At 44.9% G+C, this 21,809-nt stretch overlaps 1 protein-coding gene across 1 annotated transcript; it reads left to right on the top strand.

Moving 5' to 3' along the window:
* The first annotated feature begins 3,401 nt into the window (after positions 1 to 3,401).
* On the top strand, positions 3,402 to 21,744 carry KIR3DL3 (killer cell immunoglobulin like receptor, three Ig domains and long cytoplasmic tail 3). Its single transcript, XM_007087167.3, is given in 12 exon segments — positions 3,402 to 3,577; positions 3,775 to 3,807; positions 4,589 to 4,879; positions 6,127 to 6,390; positions 6,393 to 6,425; positions 7,833 to 7,981; positions 7,984 to 8,140; positions 8,740 to 8,790; positions 19,909 to 19,937; positions 19,939 to 20,014; positions 20,999 to 21,051; positions 21,149 to 21,744. Coding segments are annotated over 12 exon segments (1,383 nt in total). The 5' UTR covers positions 3,402 to 3,486; the 3' UTR covers positions 21,305 to 21,744.
* The last annotated feature ends 65 nt before the right edge of the window (positions 21,745 to 21,809 follow it).

The following is a 21,809-nucleotide window of genomic DNA, read 5'->3' as shown; positions in this document are numbered from 1 at the left end:
AAGTGGATGAAAATCAGATCCACTTTGTGACAGAGAAATCCAAAACTAATGCCTTAACTCCCTCCGGACTCATAAAGCTCTTTGCTCCTCATCCAATGATTCCTGGGGTATTTTCCAGAAATACCTGTAGTTGGACTGAGCACAGGGTTGTCTGAAGTGACAGCCTGGTGCTGTGCTGTTACACTGGTTCACGAAATAACCATTTTTTAGAAAGCTGCTTCCCACGGCATTTGCCCATTTCTTCGGTGTAAACACGCCCTTCATGGCCAACATCAAGATGTCATGTGAATGCACTGTGTGCCCAGCATGGACACAGTCGTCTTTCACAGGTGAGTGTGATCCAGCTGTGGGACACCTCACTGGTAACCCCAGCATGTACGTATGCTTCCTTCTATTTGTAAGATCCTTGGATTTACCACCTCAGTGTAATGCCACAGTTTCAGTGAATTGTAATCTCCATTCCTAGTACATTCACATGAGAGGCAAGAGAGCACAATTGCAAAATCGATTGTTGGAGAAAATACCGTGTACTTAGAATTCCAATACATTACTGGTAGGAGTATAAATTGTTCCATTCAATTTGGGGAGTAGGTCAGATTCACCTGGTCAAAGGAAGAGACACAGCTCTGTCCCACAACTCTATGCCCTAGAGGAAACCGTGTGCATATGCATGCTGATATATGCATGAGAATATTGACAAGGGTGTCATTTAGTGTAGATAAAACCATACAAACAAATCAACAGTTTCAAACACCACATTAAATAAAATGAAAGAAAACATCAAGAAGCCTGTATGTAGGATTATTCCATCACATACTTAATGTCAAGAAGAGACCACAGTTATTATTTAAGCAGGCATGACTAACTTCAGCCCTATAAAGAATGGAAGGAAAAGCTTCCTATGCAATCCATTATGGTGGTAACCATATAAATGCCTGAGCTTCATATAGGTCTGTCCTTAAGAGTCTGCCTGTTCCACCTCACTACCTCCCCCTCTGCCCTATCCAAGCACTTTCCTGAGCAGCTGGCTCAGCTGGACCATCACTCCCAGCTCATTTGTGGACTGTCTTTCCCTCAGTCTCAGTAATTTTAGGGCAGGCAGCTGTGTTCAGGGATGCTGGCATATGGGGACAGGGTCTCTGCACTCCATTCCCAGCAGAAACTTACTGGAGGCTTGACCTTGAAAACAGAGGCAGATTCCCTCAGCCTTAGTGTTGTCATGAAAAGTGGAAATGATATTTTGGTGGTGGAGAGTTTCTGACATAAGGAAATCTCCAATGACAGGCTTTTGAAATAATTTATGCTCCACAGACAGTAGTCCTTCCTTTATTGACCTTCCTTGTGGAGAAGAGAAAAAAATTAGGGCCCCTTGAAGAGAAGCTCCCATTCCTTCCTGGGCTTTCCTTGCAGCAGGGTCCCAGATGTGCTGGTCCCTTTCTATGGCAGTGATCATGTGACCCTCCACACCTATGGAAAGAGCGATGCTCTGAGCTCCAGAATAACCAGGTTCTCTGAGGTCCCAGAACAAGACAGTAGACCCCAATCAATAACTGTGGGCATTGAAAATGCCGTGAACAAAACAGCTCTGGGAGACTGTAGAGTCCACTTAGGAAGTTTTAGCGACACAGCAGAACAGAAAGACTGAGAACAGTCTTACAAGAAAGGAAGGACAATATCGTCATCAAATTTAGTTGCTTTGATTCAGTGAGCCACAATAGTTGGAAACAAGGATTATCAGAAAATTTTTGGATGATATCTATGTTTCTGAAAAAGGAACAGTGCAGCAGGCTGATGAACAATATCTAAGTTGTCCAGCTACAGAAACAGCAAGATACCAGATTATTTTTCAGACTTTTTTTGTGATATTTTAAAGATTCAATAAAAGCTGTACTGATGAGAGGAAAAAAAGAAAATAATTTCATTTACAATGACATAAAAATAATAAAATAGTTGGGAACAAATTTAACCCAAAAGGTGAAAGAGCTGTACTCTGGAAACTGTGAGACTTTGATGAAAAAAAATGAAGATGAAAACACATGGAAAGATATCCCATGTTCATGGACTGGAAGAATATTATTGTTCAGATACCTATATCACCCATATTACCCAGATGTCCATGTTAGCCAGATGTCTATAATAATGAGAATGGATAAATACATGTTGATATATTTATGCAAGAAATCTTATATTGCAATCCAATGAAATAGAGCTAAAAAAATCATTATGTGTATATCATAGCAATATAAACTGAAGTACAAAAAAGATAGATGCGAAGCCGGTAATTTAAAAAATTTGAAAGAATTATGTATTTGGGTGCATATATGTATGTATGTGTGTGAAAATATATATGTTTACATTTATTACAATTACATATTTTACAAAGAGAGATAAGTGCCTTAAAACCATATTCACAATTACATATTTTACAAGGAGAGGTGAGTGCCTTAAAACTGTATTTCCAACAAATATCAAGATATGAAGTTAAAGGAGGAGATGGGATAAGAGAAAATATGTAGATGGATTAGGTTATGTGGTCATTGCAACCTTCTTGTTTTAAGTTGGAGAGTATTGCTGTTTTGGGTTTTTGATCATAAAATGTTTTAGGGTGAGTTTTTTGACATTCTTAATTGGCTATTAGAAAGTGAATTTCCTATAGCATCATGTTAATGGATATTTATATATTTATATAAAATTTACAGAGAGATACAGATAGATGAATCTCTGAGTTTGGATTTCTGGGTCATAAGATGATTTTCAGATAAAACCATAAGATCCAGAATTTACATGCATTATTCTTTGCTAATAAAGTGAAACTCTATGACTCTAAATAACTGCATATTCCTTCTATAGGGAAATTAAATAATTTTTGACAAGTATTAGCTCAATACTAAAAATATCAGCTTAGAACATCATTTTGATTTATACAGTGTAATTCTTTTTTTTAATTTTTTAAATTGTAATGTTTATTTATTTTTGGGACAGAGAGACAGACAGAGTGCAAGCAGGGGAGGGACAGACAGAGGGAGACACAGAATCTGAAGCAGGTTCCAGGCTCTGAGCTGTCAGCACAGAGCCTAACGTGGGGCTCGAACTCACGGACCGTGAGATCATGACCTGAGCCAAAGTCGGACACTTAACCGACTGAGCCACCCAGGGGCCCTAATTCTTTTTATGATAGTATCTACTACAAATGTTGCACATTACATATGAAAGTTTTGTAGCTTAGATTAAAAAAAAAAACTATCATTTCATCATTCTGAGTATGAGGGATTGTGTCTGTGTTTCAAGTCTGACCACAGTAAATGATGCGACACAACAGCTCTGAACAATTTCCAGGAAGCCTGGCTTTACCCTAAGCTGAACCACCCCACCCCATCCCACCCCCCCCCCCCGCCCTGCACCACCCATAGGCAAAGCAAAAAGAGCCTGTATGCATCACCTTCCCTTATTGCAGTCAACTTATAAACATGAGCTGGGCCCCATTTCATGGCATCCTGTGTACTTCTCAACTTTGCTGGGTCACCGCTCAGCAGAAGCAGCGCCATACCACCCATAGTCATCAGCCTGGCATGTCTTGGTGAGTCCTGGAAGGGGATGAAGGGAGGGGACACTATGGTGGAAATATTGGCCTGGAAGGCTGGGCATCCCCACAGCAGACTGCTCCCTTGGAGGCAAGGTGGACCTTGATGGTAAGGCTCAGGCCAGGCAGGGGAAAGAGAGGGAGGCCAAGTCTTCTATGGAGATGGACCACCTATCATGAGTCTTTCTTTCCAGAGTTCTTCATCCAAAGGATCTGGACACAAGTGGGTGAGTCTTTCCCTCCAAAACTTGGGTTGCCATGCACTCAGGATAAGAGTATCCCTATAACAGGAGGGCAGATGGCACAGGAGGCTGGGTGATGGGTTGACTGCAGGAGGCCTTATGGGAGAATCTCTTGTGAAATAGAAAGTGGGGGCCCAGGGAAACCTTAGTCTTAGTTCTGGTCCAGAGACCCTTCCTAGACTCTCTTCTCCTTGGCTGAGCCATGCTCTAAAGCCATCTGGAAGACACTGCTGCTCAGAGCTGAGATGTCTGGGAGAAGCCATCTGTAGAGCAGGGGATGCAAAAGGTGCCAGGAACAACAGAATGTCTGAGGACAAGACAGCCACTAAAGCTCCTCAGCACGCCCATGAGAGTAGGAGCCCCATGCTGCTGCTGACATTGTTCCATGGCAGAGGCACAAAATCCACATGCCAGAACCCCTGGAATTCCAGCATGTTCTGACATGGCTCTGTCGTGTAACATGCCTCATGTGTTCGCTGACGTGGCATTCACATAGGTCATTACTCTCCTCTTCAGTGTCTACTTTGTCTTCTTTTATGTAACAAACTTCACACTATCAACACCTACTAAGAGCCCACTATTCAGTGCTCACTCAGAATTCTCGGTCAACAGGTTACTTGTAAGAGATGCCGTGTCTCTGTGGTGTGGGGAGTCTTTGTGTGGCATGGGCACCCTTGGATTGGAAAGGAGACTTAGAGACATGGAAGGAGGGGGAGCCTCTGAGCTTAGGGAGAGGAGACCAATGCTGTGCTTCCTTCTCCCCCAGGTGGTCCTCCTGTGCTGTGCTCCTCCCTGTCTGCCTGGCCAAGCCCAGTGGTTCCTCAAGGACAATGTGTGACTCTTCAGTGCCACTCTCATTGCAGGCTTGGCATGTTCAGACTGTACAAGGTCACTGGTGCCCTCATTCCTGAACTCCACAGCATAATGTTGCAGGACAGCTTCCTCGCTGGCCCTGTAACTCCAGCACATGCAGGAACTTACAGATGTTGTGGATCCTACCTTGGCTCCTCCTCTGTGTGGTCACCACCCAGTGACCCCCTGTTGATTGTGGTCACAGGTCAGAGAGTGCTTCTCTAGAGGAACTATTTCCTGACCTGATCTTCCTAATCTCAGAGTTTCCTGGTGGGAGTGTCAGTCAGGTCCAATTATAACAATAGGAGCTGCTCCAAGGGCATTTAATGTATGTGGGCAGAATAATGGCCCCCAATGATGTCTACACCATAATACTTCAAATCTATGAATAGTCCAAGGCCAATTAAGGTTGAATATGGAATGAAGGTCATTAAGCAGATGACCTGGAGATGGAGAGATTATCCTGGATTATCCAGGCAGATTTACTGTAATTATAAGGGTAGAAGGAAGCAGAAGAATGAGCTTCAGAGTCATGCAGCATGAAAAAGACTCCACCAGCCATTGCTAGCTCTGACGTTGGAGGAAGGGGTCATAAGACAAGGAATACAGGCAGCTCCTAGGAGCTGGAAAAGACACAGGAGCAGATTCTCCCCTTGAGCCTTCAGAAGGAAACAGTCCTGTCCACGCTGTCCTTGATCCCAGCCCATAAGACCCATGTTGGACTTCTGACATCCAGAACTATAAGACAACAGATTGGTGCTCTTTTGAGCCATTATGTTTGTAGCAATTTATTACAGCAACAACAGGTAACCAATAAAGATACCTAGGTGAGGAACAAATTAGGAAGCCAAACAGGGAAAGTGAAGCTACTCCCAGCGATAGGTAAGGGCAGAATGTTGATGCCACCACTAGACTGCAGTGACATAATGGGGGGAGTGTTCCCAAAGCCAGGCTCAGGGGTGCCCTGTGGAAGCTGGGGCCTTGGAGAAGTCACAGACATGGCAGAAGATGTGCCCATCCCCACTAGGCACAGGCTTGGTAGGCACTGGGAGTTACTGTGGTACCTGCTTTACTGCTTAATTCCTGTCTCCTACCAGGGATTCCAACTCATCAAACAGAGCAGGAACTGGTCTGATAAAAGAGCCTGGAAATGCACCCTGCAGTGTCATTCTCCCACCCCCACCATACAAAGCAGAAAAGGGGTCTGTGGGAAACAGGTGCAACAGTTAATGTGTCAAGGATGAGAACGGTGGTAATGGAATCTGGTGCTGTTTCTTCTGATGGAGAAGCAGAGCAAAGGAGGGGCAGAGACAGAGGGGGACATGCAGACGGAAAAAGACAGAGACACAAAGAAGGAGGCGAAAGACACGGGCACCCTCACTCATTTAGGGTCCCAGGGAATGGGGTGAGGCAGGGTCGCTCTTTGTAAACTTACGATGTCCATGTTCTTAGGAGTCTACAGAAAACCTTCCCTCTCAGCTCAGCCAGGTCCCCTGGTGAAATCAGAAGGGAACATGACCTTGCATTGTCGCTCAGAGATCTAGTTTGAAAGCTTCGTTCTTCACAGTGAGGAGCTATCCAAGGCCCCTTGGCACCTTCCCGGGCAGCACCATCGTGAGGGTTCCCATGCTAACTTCATCATGGGTCCTGTGACAGCTGCCCATGCAGGGACCTACAGGTGCTTCGGTTTTCTGAATCACTCCTTCTATGAGTGGTCTACCCCAGCGACCTCCTGGACATCATGATCACAGGTGAGAATGTCCTGCTCCCATCCTCTTTGGGATACAGACAGGGTGTTCTAAGACTTGGAAGCCCCGGGTGGTGATGAGGGACACGCACACAGGTTTTTATGCAGAGAGATAGCCTTGGCAAGAGCTACACCAAGAGAGACAATGACAGAAGGGTGACAGTACAAACCATTAGTTATAACATAAAGGACAGATAAGGGGCAGAAATAGGGGGTCAGTAGTGGAGACAAAGAGTGAAGGAAGGGACACAGATGGGTACATTCACATCAGAGACAGGTGCCCTTCCACTCTGACTTTGTTCAGAAACCTGGGACAGTTTAGAACGTGGTTTCCAGTTAATCTCCACACCCTCTTCTCTACCAGGAGAACCTAAAGACACACCACGTATATGACCAAGTTTTGAGGCCAGGTTGGCCTTTCTCAGGCTGATTCCCCATGGGCCCTGGGTCCTCTCCTCATGTGGCACCCACAGGTGTGGTATTCCCTCCTACATGACTTCATCCCATGTAGTTGAACCACAATGTGACCCTGGATACTATGGTCCCAGGTGGAGGAGACAGTCACTAGCTCCTATATGTGGTATGTTTTATGGGTTCCCAAAGCTGTTTCTTGGGCCAATGTTCAAGGTTGCTCGAGATGCTACAGGATTACTGAGGTCAAAGCCCACAGAAAGATGCAATCAGAGAGAAAGCAGAGTCAATGTACATCAATGGCCATATAAAGTCTTTCATGTAAAGAGACACAGAAATGCAATGTGTACACATGCACACACACACAGACACACAATGGAGGGGAGACAGAGAGAGACAGACAGATTGATAGACAGACACTGGTGCAGTGACACATAAAACAGAAGAAAGAAAAAGGGATAGAGAAGTAGACCTAAAGATGGAGGGGACAGATAAAAGCCCTAAAAGACAGAGACCTGAGCGGGAGCACAAAGATAGAGAAAGACGATAATGTGGGGTAGATAACAGAGATCTCAAAAGAGAACTAGGGATATAGAAGCGGAGAAAGTCACCAAGACGGTGGTAATAGAGACAGACAGGTAGCTAGATGATAGATAGATAGATAGATAGATAGATAGATGATAGATAGATAATAGATAATAAACAGATGGTAGATAGAAGATAGATAGATAGATAATGCAGAAAGAGACAAGATGAAATAAGAGACTCATGAAAGAAAAAGACAGATCAAACCGACAGATCCCACAGAGGCAGAGAGAGTAAGCCAACACAAAAAGGGAAAAGATGGAGGAAGGCAAGAACAGGAAATAGAGAGGTGGACACGAGGGGACAAAGTGGACATTAGGCTCTGGGAACAGGAAAGAGAATTCTCAGTCCAGGTGTGAAGTACACTGTGAGCAAGGAAAAGCCTCTCTAACTGAACTGCCTCCGTTTCCTCCACGTCTACATAAGAAACTTTCTCTCTGGGCCCAGCTGGGTGCCGTGCTGTGTTCAGGAGAGAACATGACCCTGTCCTGCTGCTCAGAGAGCAACTTTGATGTGTACCATCTACCCAGGGACGGGCAGCTCCGTGGGCACCAGCTGGCTGAGGGGCTGAGGGGCAGAGGCGCGATGGTGCATCCTGGGCCCACTTCCTTCTGGGTCCCGCAAAACCAGCCCTGGGCGGGACCTACATATGCCATGGCTCTTTCAACTCCTCTTCCTGTGAATGGTCAGGCCCAAGTGACCCACTGTACCTTTCTGTCACAGGTGAGGAAGCACACAACCTGCTCTGTGCCCAGTGATTCAGGATATATCTGAAGGCTATATGTGAAGGGTGTTCTACTGATAATGGGAGGATGCTTAGGAGTTCTGGAGAGAGAGAAACATAGATAAAGAAACAGGAAAGGAGAGACTGAGGACTCACCTCCAGCCTCCTCCTGTGCATCTTGCACAGAGACCCACACTGGGGGGTCTGTGTACAGAGGAAGATGGAAAGGGGTCAAGGCGGGCCCAGGAGGGGGAGAAAAGGGGCTCAGTTTGGGGATATCATAGCTTACATTGGCCCCTCACCACTACTCATTTCCCAGGAGCCCCTCCTGACCTCCCACCCACAGAGAGATCTCCAAGGTGGTACAGGTGACTTTGGGGAAAGATCAAGAAACCTCCTCTTAAGTAGAGAGGCCCCTTTCATCCCCAACCTCTCCTGTTTTCTCTCTGCATCTTGAAGTCTCAGGGATTCAGTCCCCAGGGATTATGGGGAGGGGTCCCAGGAGCTCCCAGGAACTCAGCGTTAGATGACAATGAGCTTCAGTGGGTAGAATATGGGCAACTCCACATCCCCACCTCTCTCCTGACTTGTCTTCTAGGAAACCTGTCAAGTAGTTGCCTTCCATACAGAGAACCAAACTCCAAAACTGGTAAGTGAAGGATCTCTTTTATCCTTGTTTGTAGACAAAGAGAAGCCTTGGGTTTGAGTGTTGGCTCAGCCACCTTCCAGCTCTGTGATCTTGGGCTCATTACCATGCCTTTCTGATCCCCAGACTCTATAATGGCAGAAGGGGTTGGGGTCAGCATGAGGCCAGTGAGGACTCTTAAACTCTAATTTTCTGCAGCAGAGACCTCCTCCAAAAGAAGAGTGAAAATAAACCTGATCCGCTTGCCAGGAATAACGCCATACCTGCTCTTTCCCCATTCCTAAGTAGAGATGAGAATCTGATGCGACCGGCGCAACAAACACCGAGGTCAGGGTCCTGAGGGTAGGGGAATGTAAGAAAAAAAGAGAGAAGAGAAAGTTTGGGAACAGGAGGGTCCCCTGGGCTGATGGCCCAAGTGATGGCTTTATTGTTGCTGTACACAATCTTTTCTAATATAAGACTCCTATGGATCAGGTCATTCTAAGAATAATTAGGTTTCACATAATCGCTGCCAACCAAAACATTTAGTTCTGTGTTTCTTGTGAATTTTCTAGACGGGTCACAACAAGACCTTGTTGATAAGATTGCTAGCAAAACACAATTCCCATGTTTGTTTCTATCTGACTCGGGGTAAAAAAAGGGAGGTAGCATTACTGCCAACACCTGCAGACCACAGGCTTCAGGAATTAACTTTCTCAGCCTTGACGAGGCTTTCGTATGCCATTGAAAGTGGGGGAATGGGAGGGGGAACCACCGGGTTGGCTGAGTCAACAGGGAACCGTTGCTCGACCCGGTCTCAGCCTGGCACCGGGGCCCGGCCCCCCACATGTCCCCCTATTGTTTGTAATTGCAACATGTGCATCCTGGCCTGGTATGTGGTAAAGGCAGTAAGACCCCATCTCCAGAAATAACACAGCAAGACAAGTATAACAGATATTACAGAAACAATTCCAATAAAGATCCAAAAGGAATGCTGAAGAATATTGAATGGATTAAACCCATTAAGTTGGTGCAGTATGGTTTCAGCGAGATCTCCAGGGTCAGGGAAACTGAGTGAGCTACTTGCAACAGCATTTATCTCTTCTTGTAGCTGTAAGAGGTCTAAGCTGGTATTAGCATCATGCCAAACCCCTTGTAAATGACGACGCACTTGTCCCCATGTCACATTGGTATACTCTAAAGGGGTAACACAGATATGCTTATATGCATCATGACAAATTAAAGAAAGTCTGGTATGCAAAACAGCAAACTGATCACCAAGATACATTAATGCTTCTTGTAGTGCCTCTAATTGGGCTTCCAATTTACGGTCTATTCGTTCTTGAGTGGCAAACACCTTGGATGCATTATGAGCCAATTCATTTACATGGGATGCTGTTTGGGCACTTTCATGTAAGGATATTATAGATACAGTTGCAGAGGCAATTACAGTCACTGCTGCTATGAGTCCAACAATTAAGAGTCCAAGAAACCGTTTGGTCCTGCGCAGCCGTTTACTGATTTCTAAGGCCAATTGCATCCCATAATTAGGATACCAAGGTCCTGTAACATTTACTGGCAACATCCAATAGGGAGGTTGTAAGACCAGATAAACCTTCATTTCACTTCTAGAGGGTCCATCTACTGGTAGACAATTGGTCAAAGCACAAGCAGGACACATCAGCCGGTATAACTGATGACCATCTTCTTTCACTGGAGTAATGGTCCCATCTCCAACAATCAGATAGTAGGGTGGAGGAACACAGGCACGCAATTGCAGAACTGGAGAAACATAATATTCTGGAAAACTAAAGCTGTTATTAGTATATATTTTATCAAAGGTAGCATATAACTTCCAAAGATCAGAATGAATTCTTCCTTCAGGGAATTGCAAAATGGTTTGTGGGATAATCTTGTGGTGTACCTGTACCTCATTAGGAGGTGGACCCATATCTCTTAAAGGAGTCACTAAAGGTCTCCTTGTTTCCCTTTGCACTTCCAAAATAGCCATAGGTGTTTCTTGAAGGAATGAATGCCAGACCTTTCGGGAATAATCTGTAATGGTATAGTTTATGCCTTTAGGAGTCATCCTCAATGAAGAGGATTGGGCACATTTACCCCAAGGTGAGTCCCCAGTAAGGCCTTGACCAGCTGAGGGACATATAGGAAGATTCTGAGGGGGATCACGCGGTCCAAAAAAACATCCATTCTCCTAATAATTCTCTCTTTTGTCAATAAGCGGCAACGGAGCGGGCCACCCATTCAGAATTATGCTCGCCATTTTGCCACATGGTATAAGTAATAGATCGCCCTACTGGTTTCGTACCCAAACACCCATAAGCAAGTTTGTACGGCGTAGACTCCCTTTGCAGGCAGATGGGTACTCCTGCAGAGAGCGCCGTCCAATTTATAGAGGCCGACACAGTGGGCAAAAACCCTGCATCTTCCCCTCCCATAAAGGTGAGGTTGGTGTATACTTTGGGTGTGGGGTCTCTCCATGTTACAGGTTGTACCGTAGGAGGACCTACCATGTATGCCCAATAGAGGGCAGACTCCCGGCTGTAGTGAGAATGCACAGGCATGCCAAGAAGACATGTGTGGCCGTTACCTCTCTACCTGAGGCCATCACTACATCAGTGGCCTGGGTCACCAGGTTCTTTATCTGTCCCCAGGTGGGTGTACTCGCCTTATGACTCCGCCGTCGTCGCTTTTGGGGGGGTTCCGTCACTGTCAATTTGGCCATTTTTCGGCGCAACCATAATATCTCTGAGGAGCCGAAGCGGGACCCAGCGTGGCGCTTCCTCATCCTGTGGAAAAACACAAGCATACCCTCACCCTTTCCGAAGGACTGGGTCTGGGCCTCGCCAAATGCCTTCTGGCATATCTTTCCATCTTGCCATCAAGAGAGGTTCTTGATTCCTTCCCCAGCGACGCTCTGCGGCAGTCATCCCTGCTTCATTGACATTTAAAAAATTTAAAACATACAACACAAGAGTGAGATGCACATGGGGGGAATACTTTATCTTTCCCTTTAATATCTCCCCTTCTTTAAGTTTTTGCAGATACTGTTTTAGAGTCAGATGATCTTGCTCAACAATAGCCTGTCCTGTGGAATTATAAGCAATGCCAGTTGTACGGTCAATTCGGAGTCGGTGGCAAAATTCTGCAAAAGATTTAGAAGTATAAGCACTACCATTGTCAGTTTTTATTTTATGAGGTTTGCCCATTGCTGCAAAGGCAGAAAATAGGTGATTCTGAACATCAACCAATGCTTCTCCTGAGTGGGCTGAAGCATGTATATAGCCTGAGCAAGTATCTACAGACACATGTATATATTGCAATTTCCCAAAAGGTAAATATTGGGTGACGTCCATTTGCCACAAATCATTGGGTCGAAGACCTCGGGGATTAATGGCATAGACTGGCTGTGGGAAGAATTGCGGACAGATGCCACATTGTTTAACAATTTGGCCGCTTCACGAGATATTTTGAATTCTCGTCGAAGGGCTGCTGCATTCTGATGAAAATTATCATGACTCCTTTCGGCTGTTTCCAAAGGAGTGGTAATGGGCAGAACTTGCAGTAAATGGGTTGCTGCATCGGCTATCCGATTCCCAGCAACTAGGGGACCAGGCAGATAGGTGTGAGCTCGAATGTGGGAAATATAAATTGGACTGTGCGATAAATTAAGAAGTTTTTGTATAGCATGAAATAGATGATAAAGTTCCTCATCTGCTGTCAGTATAAAGGCAGTGGGAAGCTGCAATACGGCTTTGACAACGTATTGACTGTCAGAATAGACATTTATAGATTCCAGGTAAGTTTTTAGGGTTACCTGTACAGCATAAAGCTCGGCCCTTTGGACAGATTTAGTCGTATAATTTAAAGTGATCAAATTTTTATGTTGAGAAGTGACATAATACACTGCAATTTTACCCTCTTTACTAGCATCCACAAAAATGGAAGCAGCATCTTCAATTGGCTGACAAACAATAGGATTATAGGGCAAAATATCTATAAGACTGAAACCTTGTATTAAAGAATCAGAAGGTAAATGAAATTTAATTTGACCTGTAAAATTAGCCAAGGCAAGTTGCCATTCGATGGACTGAGCAAAAGCAGCGTCCACCAGCTTCTGTGTCAGAAAGGCACATGCAATAAATTCTGGATCGTGTCCAAAGAGCTGAACAGCTCGGGATCTTCCTCTAATGATGAGAAGACAAACCATAGATAGCAAAGGATTAATGACATGCAGAGAGTGTAAGGCTAAATGTAGCCATTCAAGTGGGCCATGAGATTGCCACAGAATTGCAAAGGGATGACCTGAGGTTTTAATATTATTAGATACAAAGGCTGAGAAGGGTCAATTCTAGTGACTTGGGCCTGCTGAATGGCCTGTTCTATATGTCTTATAGCTTCTTTAGCTTCTTGAGTGAGACTTCGAGGGGACGCTGGAGAACTATCTCCTTTTAGAATATTAAACAAAGGCAGTAATTGTTCTGTGGTGACCCCTAGTGTATTTCTAATCCAGTTTATATCTCCTAATAATTTCTGAAAATCATTTAGAGTAGTCAAATGTCCGGTTCTAATTGATACTTTCTGAGGTCGGACAGTTGATTTGGAGATGAGATACCCTAGGTATTCAAAAGATGCTTCCCTTTGAATTTTCTCAGGGACAACAATCAAATTATATGCTTTAAGGCATCTTTGAAGAGAAATAAAAGCCTCCTGTAATAATTCCTCAGTTTCAGCAGCCAAAAGTAAGTCATCCATATAATGGATACAATATACATGGGGAAAACTCTGTCTAAAAGGGGTAATTGTTCTGGCCACAAACTCTTGACATAAAGTCGGACTGTTAGTCATGCCTTGCGGTAAGACCTTCCACTGATACCGCTTAGCAGGTTCCTGTAAGTTAGTGGAAGGCAGGGAGAATGCAAAATGTTCTCCGTCGCCAGGGGCCAACGGAATGGTAAAAAAACAATCTTTTAAGTCCAAAACTAGTAATTGATATTGTAAAGGAATGGCCGATGGGGAAGGGAGGCCGGGTTGCAAAGCCCCCATGGGCTTCATGACAGCATTAATTGCTCTCAAATCCTGCAGCAACCTCCATTTATTTGACTTTTTTCTCATCACAAAGATTGGGGTGTTCCAGGGACTGGTGGAGGGAACTAAATGACCTAATTGCAGTTGTTCCTCTATGAGGTGAGCAGCAGCCTCCCTCTTAACAGTAGGTAAGGGCCATTGGTCAACCCACACTGGAGTGGAAGTCATCCACTGGAGACGCATAGCGTGGGGAGTTTCCAATGGCCCTAGGAAAAACCCAATCCGAAATGGTCTCTTTTAGGCTTGGGGACATACGGCTCAGGAGTCCCCTGCAACTCCTTCCCTAAGCCTTTCCCCTCGATATAGCCCATTTCCTTCATAAGGTGCATAGCGAGATTAGCCTGTTTTTGAATCGGGACTGCCTTAGTCTCCAGAGTCAAATTCATTGCAGTTAATATGTCCCTGCCCCAGAGATTAAGATCTATCTTCAACACAAAAGGCTGAAAAGTTCCAGTCGTACCATCAGGCAGTCTCCAATGTAAATAATCAGAGCCTTGCAACGGAGCAGAGGCATAACCAACACCTTTAATTGGAATATTAGTCACTTGAGTAGGCCATGTGACAGGCCAATTTTTTTGAGCGATAACTGAGACATCTGCACCTGTATCCACTAGTCCCTCAAAAGGGACTCCTTGGATATGCAATGTAAGCACGGGCTTTTCTACAGAGATCACTTGAGCCCAATAAAGATCTGTGGAGCCGAACCCCCGATTTCCCCGATAACGTTTAACAGCCTTGTTATTGGAGGATATCCGGGATATCAAGATCAACTGTGCTATGGGAGTCTTGGGCTCAAGCACCAAAGTTCCCACAGTTAAGCTGGCCAAAATTTTTATTTCTCCAGTGTGATCTTCATCAATAACTCCAGGACAGATCATCAGTCCCTTAAGAGTCCAGCTGGATCTTCCCAATAATAACCCCCAAGTATTCCTGGGTAGAGGCCTCCATATCCCTGTGGGAATGGCTTTAGGGGGCTGTCCTCCTTCTAGGTAAACAGACTGAGCTGGGGTAAGATCTAGTCCTGCACTGGCGGGGGTACCGTGGTGTAGTTGGCTAATACCTGGGAGGTCTCCAGTGTTGGACACAATGGGTGAGAAGGTGCCTGTGGGAACATTGCCGCAATTGTTTGAGGGGCCTGCGGCTGGCCCCGCTTCCAGTCTCCCTGAAGAGGTTTGCCATTACAATCAGTTTTAGAACGGCATTCATTGACCCAGTGATACCCCCGTCTACATCTGGGACAAATAGTTGCCGGCTTATTATTAATGTTAGGGCCACTGGGCAAACTGGGGTAGTTGGAATTATTTTTTACTATGACATTGGGCCTTCATATGGCCCTTTTGGCCACAGTTGAAACACACTACTCCACCCAACTTCCTTGGATTAGTTCTTACGTTTTTACCCTGAAGCTGGGCATGCACCTGTAAGGGATCTATTCCCTTTAAGGCGGCTGCCAAAGTAATGCCCTGAATATAAGATGGTCCAATCTCAGCACATAGTCTGACACAATCCTCCAAGTTACCCTGATTTTTCCAAGGACGAATGGCTGCCTGACATGCAGAATTAGCATTTTCATAAGCCAGTTGTTTTACAATAATGGTACCTGCCTCCCCATCAGTAACGATACGACTGACTGCAGTCAAAAGGCGCCCAACGAAATCCTGGTACTTCTCATCTGGCCCTTGCCTAATTTTAGACAATTCCTCAGTTCTGCCACCTGTGGAGGGGAGTTTTTTCCAAGCTGTAATGGCACAGGTATTAATTTGATTATACGCAATTTCAGGATAATTCACATCATAATATTGTCCTGTACCTGTGAGCATGTTAAAATCCACTGGTATGTTAGTTCTTTTATTATGCATAGCCTGTTTTTCAGCATTCTCTGCAAATTCTGCTTTCCACAAGAGGTTATCTCCCACACTCAAACAAGCCTGAGCGATGACCTTCCAATCTCCTGGGCATAATGCCTCCCTGCTCAAATTATCAAGCAAAGACAGGGTAAAGGGAGCTGTTGGACCATACTGGGCTGCAGAGGATTTCAAATCTTTCAGCAATTGAAAACTTAGGGCGGAGTACACTCTCTGTCCCCCCTGCTGAATAACAGGGTCAGCGTGAAAAGCAGAGGTGTCTTCCCCATACTGTGTTGCTTGATACAGAGTCCGCTGCAAAGGAGTAGCTCCCGTAACGGGGTAAGTAAGGTTCAGTGGACTGTTGATTCTGAGTAATAGGGAAAGCCAGCCAAGGTAAGCCTCTATCTTGTGCCTGAAAAGAAGGTCGTTTTAAAGGTACCTTCTGAACCAGAGGGGCCAAGAAGGCAGGCTTCCTCTGGTCTTCCAAATACGGCCCATCATCCCCCTGATCCCCAGAAGGAGAGTCATCATTATTTTCTGGATCTTGCGTAGATAACTGTACTAGAAGGGGGAGAGGAGGTAAAGGTGAAGGCACCCCTGACTGTCCCGAAAGGGCATTGAAAGTAGTTTCTGGAGGGAGAGGAGTATCTGAAGTCACTAAGGGTTGGGCTACTTCCGAGCTAAGAGAAACTATTTCAATAGAATCCTGCGGATCAAGGACCTCCTTAATACAGGTCCAAGTAGACCACAAAGTCTCTGGAACAGCAGCCCCACGAATCTTCATTTGATTCTTAAGTTCCTGACCAACTCGCTGCCAATCCTTTAAATCAACTGTACCCCCGTCTGAAAACCATGGGCAATAATCATGCACTATGTCAAAAAATTCCCTAAGGGCTGACTGAGAAACCTTAATTCCCTTCTCCTTCAAAAGAGCCTGCAAGGCAGTTACAAAATATCTCTGTTCCATAGACTGTTTCTGTCCCATAGTTTTACTCCCGTCGTCTGTGCTGCTGGCACAGTTCCCCTACCTGAATTAGACGCCGCGCGGTCCGCTTTCGCTTTCCTCCTTGTTGTTTCAGGTCCCTGTTTGGGCACCACTTGTTGCGACCGGCGCAACAAACACCGAGATCAGGGTCCTGAGGGTAGGGGAATGTAAGAAAAAAAGAAGAGAAAGTTTGGGAACAGGAGGGTCCCCTGGGCTGATGGCCCAAGTGACGGCTTTATTGTTGCTGTACATAATCTTTTATAATATAAGACTCTTATGGATCAGGTCATTCTAAGAATAATCAGGTTTCACATAATCGCTGCCAACCAAAACATTTAGTTCTGTGTTTCTTGTGAATTTTCTAGACGGGTCACAACAAGACCTTGTTGATAAGATTGCTAGCAAAACACAATTCCCATGTTTATTTCTATCTGACTCGGGGTAGAAAAAGGGAGGTAGCATTACTGCCAACACCTGCAGACCACAGGCTTCAGGAATTAACTTTCTCAGCCTTGACGAGTCTTTCGTATGCCCTTGAGAGTGGGGGAATGGGAGGGGGAACCACCGGGTTGGCTGAGTCGACAGGGAACTGTTGCTCGACCCGGTCTCAGCCTGGCACCGGAGCCCGGCCCCCCACAAGAATCATGGGATCTTGGAGGAGAGGAAGGAAGAGAACAGCTGGTGGGGGTAGGTTGTGCTTACAGAAGTTCCATTTGCCAAGAAATGAGCTCCTGTCTGACAGGATGCAACACGGATATGCTTAGTAGAGTGAGGGAGAACTCAGAACCCAGTCTCTCACCCATATATGTGATTCCTTCATTTATTTGTTCATGCACTGTTCCAGTGCACATGTGTGTCCATGTGCTGGATATGCCATAGGTAGTCATTTCCTATTGGTGCTATAACAAATTTCCACAAGCTCAGTACATTAAAACAACACAGTTTTTTTTTTTTTTAGAAAGAGAGAGAGAGAGAGAGGGAGAGAAAGAGTGAGTGAGCATGAACAGGGGAGGGGCAGAGAGAGGGACACAGAGGGACCAAAGCGGGCTCTGCACTGATAGCAGAGAGACCAATGTGGGGCTTGAACTCACAAACCATGAGATCATGACCTGAGCCCAAATCAAGAGTTGGATGCTTAACCAACTGAGCCACCCAGGTGCCCCAAAACAACACAGTTGATAAAATGATCTCATAGTTCTATAGTTCATAGTTCTGAAATGGGTCTCATGAGGCTGAAACCAAGATGGCAGCAGGCTGCGTGCCTTCTGGAGGCTCTGGGGGACAATCCACTTCCTTGCCTTTCCCGCTTTTAGAGCCTGTGTTCCTCTGCTCATGGTCCCTTTCCTCCATCTTCAAAGCCAACAATGATTGGTCAAGTCTAACTGACATTGAACCACTTAGACCCCCCCCCCTTCCTTCATCACATCTTCTCTATTAAGGACTCTTGTGATTACATTGGGGCCATCCAGATAATGTGGGATAACCTCTCAATTTTAAAGCCAGTGGATTAGCAACCTTAATTACATCTGCAACCATATTCCTCCTTGTCATGTAACATGACATAATTGCAAGTTATGGGAATTAGCACATGGAACTTTTGAGGGATGCATTCTTCTGCCTACTACCAATAGTAAACAGGATACCTTGGGAATGCATCTTGGGAAGCTGGTATTGCAGCTTAAGTGGAAGGGCAGAAAATGAGAGCATGAATGGATGAATGATCAATTATGAGGAAACTATACATGAAAATTTAAATAAAGTGATAGATAGTGCTTTGTGGATGGTTTAGAGTGAGTGGCAGAGACTCACTTTTGGGCAGTATTAGGTCATGACCTTAATGACAAGAAGCGTTTAATTCTTTGAAGATTGTTGGAAAGATATCCCAGAGCTATCACCCAAGAAGACACTAAGGTGAGAATAATCTTATGCTCAAGGAAGAGTCTAAATGCTGCAGGGGAGGTGGAGAGAGTGACAAGATCAATGGAAGGAGACAGAGAGGAACCAGATTGTATAAAGGAGCTGAGTAAGAACAAGGAATGTGTGCTACATGTTCAGTCCCATTGCAAATCGTCTAAGCATCTACTGGGAATCCATATATGATTAATAGTGACTTATATGAAAATGGGTTGTAAGGCATATAACTGGGAGCCGAGAGACCACAGAAAATGCAATTGCCACCCTCCTGGTGAAGTGTGGTGCCAAGTTAGACACCAAATGAATGAAGTAGATAAATACAAGACATGTTCTTGAGGTAGAACCATTTGGAGGAGGTTCTGTTGGATCTGGTTTTTCCTAGTTGCTTGCTCTTGGATTCATTCATTCCTTTGTGCAATTAATTTTCACTGCAACTAAGCCTATACTTGTCAGGAGAGAGGAATCATGTGGGGGGAAGTGTGTGCAAATGAGGATGCTTAGTGTAACAGTATAGTATACCAGAAATACAAAGGCACTTGGCTTCAAATAGTCATTTTTCTACTTCTGTATGATAAGCTCATTTATCTTCTATTTTATCCACAATAAAATGAGGTTAAATCTCCCCATTTTAGGTTCTCTGTGTGGATGAGGTCAGGACAAAAACGTGAAAGCATTTCACATGCTTCTGCAACAGAGAAAGTGCTGTATACATGATGTAAATTGCCCCCATTCCATTCCGCTCACCTCAAACCTCTACCTCACCCCTACTTCCAGTCATCTGTGAACATATGATAGATCCCTTGGAGGTGAATACCAATACCCTTTTGAGTCAGTTCAAATCTTAGAGACAGGAACAAGCACTACTTAATTAAGACTGCTTAATTAAGAGTCAACTTTCCTCTTAATTCCCAAAAGGACTGGTTTTGTTGGGTGAATGGACAACAAAATATGTTCAGTAATAGCTGGTAGAGAGGATCGGATGAGCAGTAACCTAATATATGACTCATGAGACCACACAAAGCAAACACATCGCACTGTGCAGCCCTTGCTCACCCATTTTGTTATCATTTCCTGCCTGTACAACATAAAATAACTCTACTTACTTTTACTTTGGTTTCAACTTTTTCTTTTGTTAAAGAATTTAGTCTTTCTTTTGTTAAAGAACGTTGTTCGATTCAGGGTTGAGGTAGAGATACTGTATGTATTTATCCAACAATCAATAGATGGGAGGCAATCAATAAAGGAGAGCTACTGTGATTTTCTCCTTCTTAGATTCACATCTTCCTGCAGGTAACCCCAGACACTTGCATGTTCTGGCTGGGCCCTTTAGTGGCCATCATCTTCCTCACCATCCTTCTTTTTTTCCTCACTCATCGCTGGTGCCATGCCACAAAGAGTGAGTCTTGGGAAGAAGAGGCCAGTTTCCATCTAAGCAGAGCAGGGAGCTAGGATGAGAGTGCTCAGGTGTGAGTTCTCTGTTTGCAGGCTGATGCCTGGTTCAAGGCAGGAGCCACAGAGGTCAGGTTTTCTAGAGAGAACACCAGTGCCCTCCATCCTTATCAATGGAATGGAAATAGGGAGATATTAATGGGATGGGTCTGTGAACCTTTGGTGAGGTAGAATTTCTTTTTTTTTTTTAACGTTTATTGATCTTTGAGAGACAGAGAGAGAGAGAGAGAGAGAGAGCGAGCATGAGCGGGGGAGGGGCAGAGACAGAGGGAGACATAGAATCTGAAGCAGGCTCCAGGCTCTGAGCTGTCAGCACAGAGCCCGATGCTGGGCTCAAAGTCACGAAATGTGAGACCATGACCTGAGCTGAAGTTGGACGCTCAACTGACTGAGCCACCCAGGCGCCCCTAGAGAGGTAGAATTTCTGACTCTACTTTTTGGTAGTAATTCCAGGCAATACTGAACCTCTCTGGTTCCATCCATGTTGCTGCAAATGGCATGATTTCATTCTTTCTCATTGCCAGGTGGTATTCCATTGTGTATGCTGAGTGAAATAAGTCAGTCAGAGAAGGACAGATATCATATGTTTTCACTCATATGTGGATCTTGAGAAACTTAACAGAAGTCCATGGGGGAAGGGAAGGGGAAAAAATAGTTACAAACAGAGAGAGAGGGAGGCAAACCACAAGAGACTCTTAAATACAGAGAACAAACTGAGGGTGGATGGGGGAGTGGAGGAGAGGAGAAAATGGGTGATGGGCATTGAGGAGGGCACTTGTTGGGATGAACACTGGGTATTTTTTGTAAGCCAATTTGACAATAAATTATATTTAAAAAAATACTGCACCTCTGTGCATGGGTATCTGTATCTATTAAATGAAGACCCAAAAATGCCCTTCCATGTGTTTTTGATGACTTCTATTCCCTACAGATGCTGCTATAATGAACAGAGAGCCTGAGGTGGACATAATGGTGAGTAGGGAGGTAGGTCCTCCTCAGCTCACCCTCTTCAGTGCAGTCTCACTTCCTCCTACTGCCCACAAATGTGTGCACACCGTCCTTCCCATTTACCATTATGCAGGATCCTCCAGCAGAAGACCCACAGGAGGTGACATACACAGAGTTGGGTCATTGCATTTTCACACAGCAAAAAACCACCCCCACTTCCCAGGGGCCCAAGGAACACTCGAGTGATGCCAGTGTATACATGGAATTTGTAAGGCCAATCAAGGCTTGAATCCTATGCCTGAGCACACCCAGAAAGACCCTGAGGAGGCTTTAGACCCATGGACGCCATAAGTCTTTCTGAAACCTCGCTTGACAACTCCGTCCTAACAACAAATTATGTCTTCAGGTTCATCTCACCCTAAGATGAGATAAAAACCTCAGGACCCCCTAGAAAACATTCGTAGGATTGTTGTCCTTGTTATTCTCATCTCTACCATCTATTCCCTAAGTTCTCTGCCCTGCTCTGTGCTATGGTTGTGTTATGGTAAAGGGTAGGAGCTGATCCCTATTGATTTTGACTTTGGCTTCCTTTCTGTCTGGCTCCATTGGACCCTGTCAATAGAGACCTCCCTGTAATTATGCTGAGTCAATTTCTTACTTAGTGCTATCTTTAACTGCTACCATTTATATAACTCCACCTTAAAGTGAATTATCTACATACTGCCAAAATCAAGAATTATGATATTAAGAATTCTCCAAGACCATTTGCCTGTGACAGGACCAAATATCTTACC

Source organism: Panthera tigris, chromosome E2, assembly GCF_018350195.1.
Source record: "Panthera tigris isolate Pti1 chromosome E2, P.tigris_Pti1_mat1.1, whole genome shotgun sequence".
NCBI classification, from domain to species: domain Eukaryota; kingdom Metazoa; phylum Chordata; class Mammalia; order Carnivora; family Felidae; genus Panthera; species Panthera tigris.
Note: the sequence above shows the minus strand (reverse complement) of the source record. Positions and strands in the feature narration are given on the sequence as shown.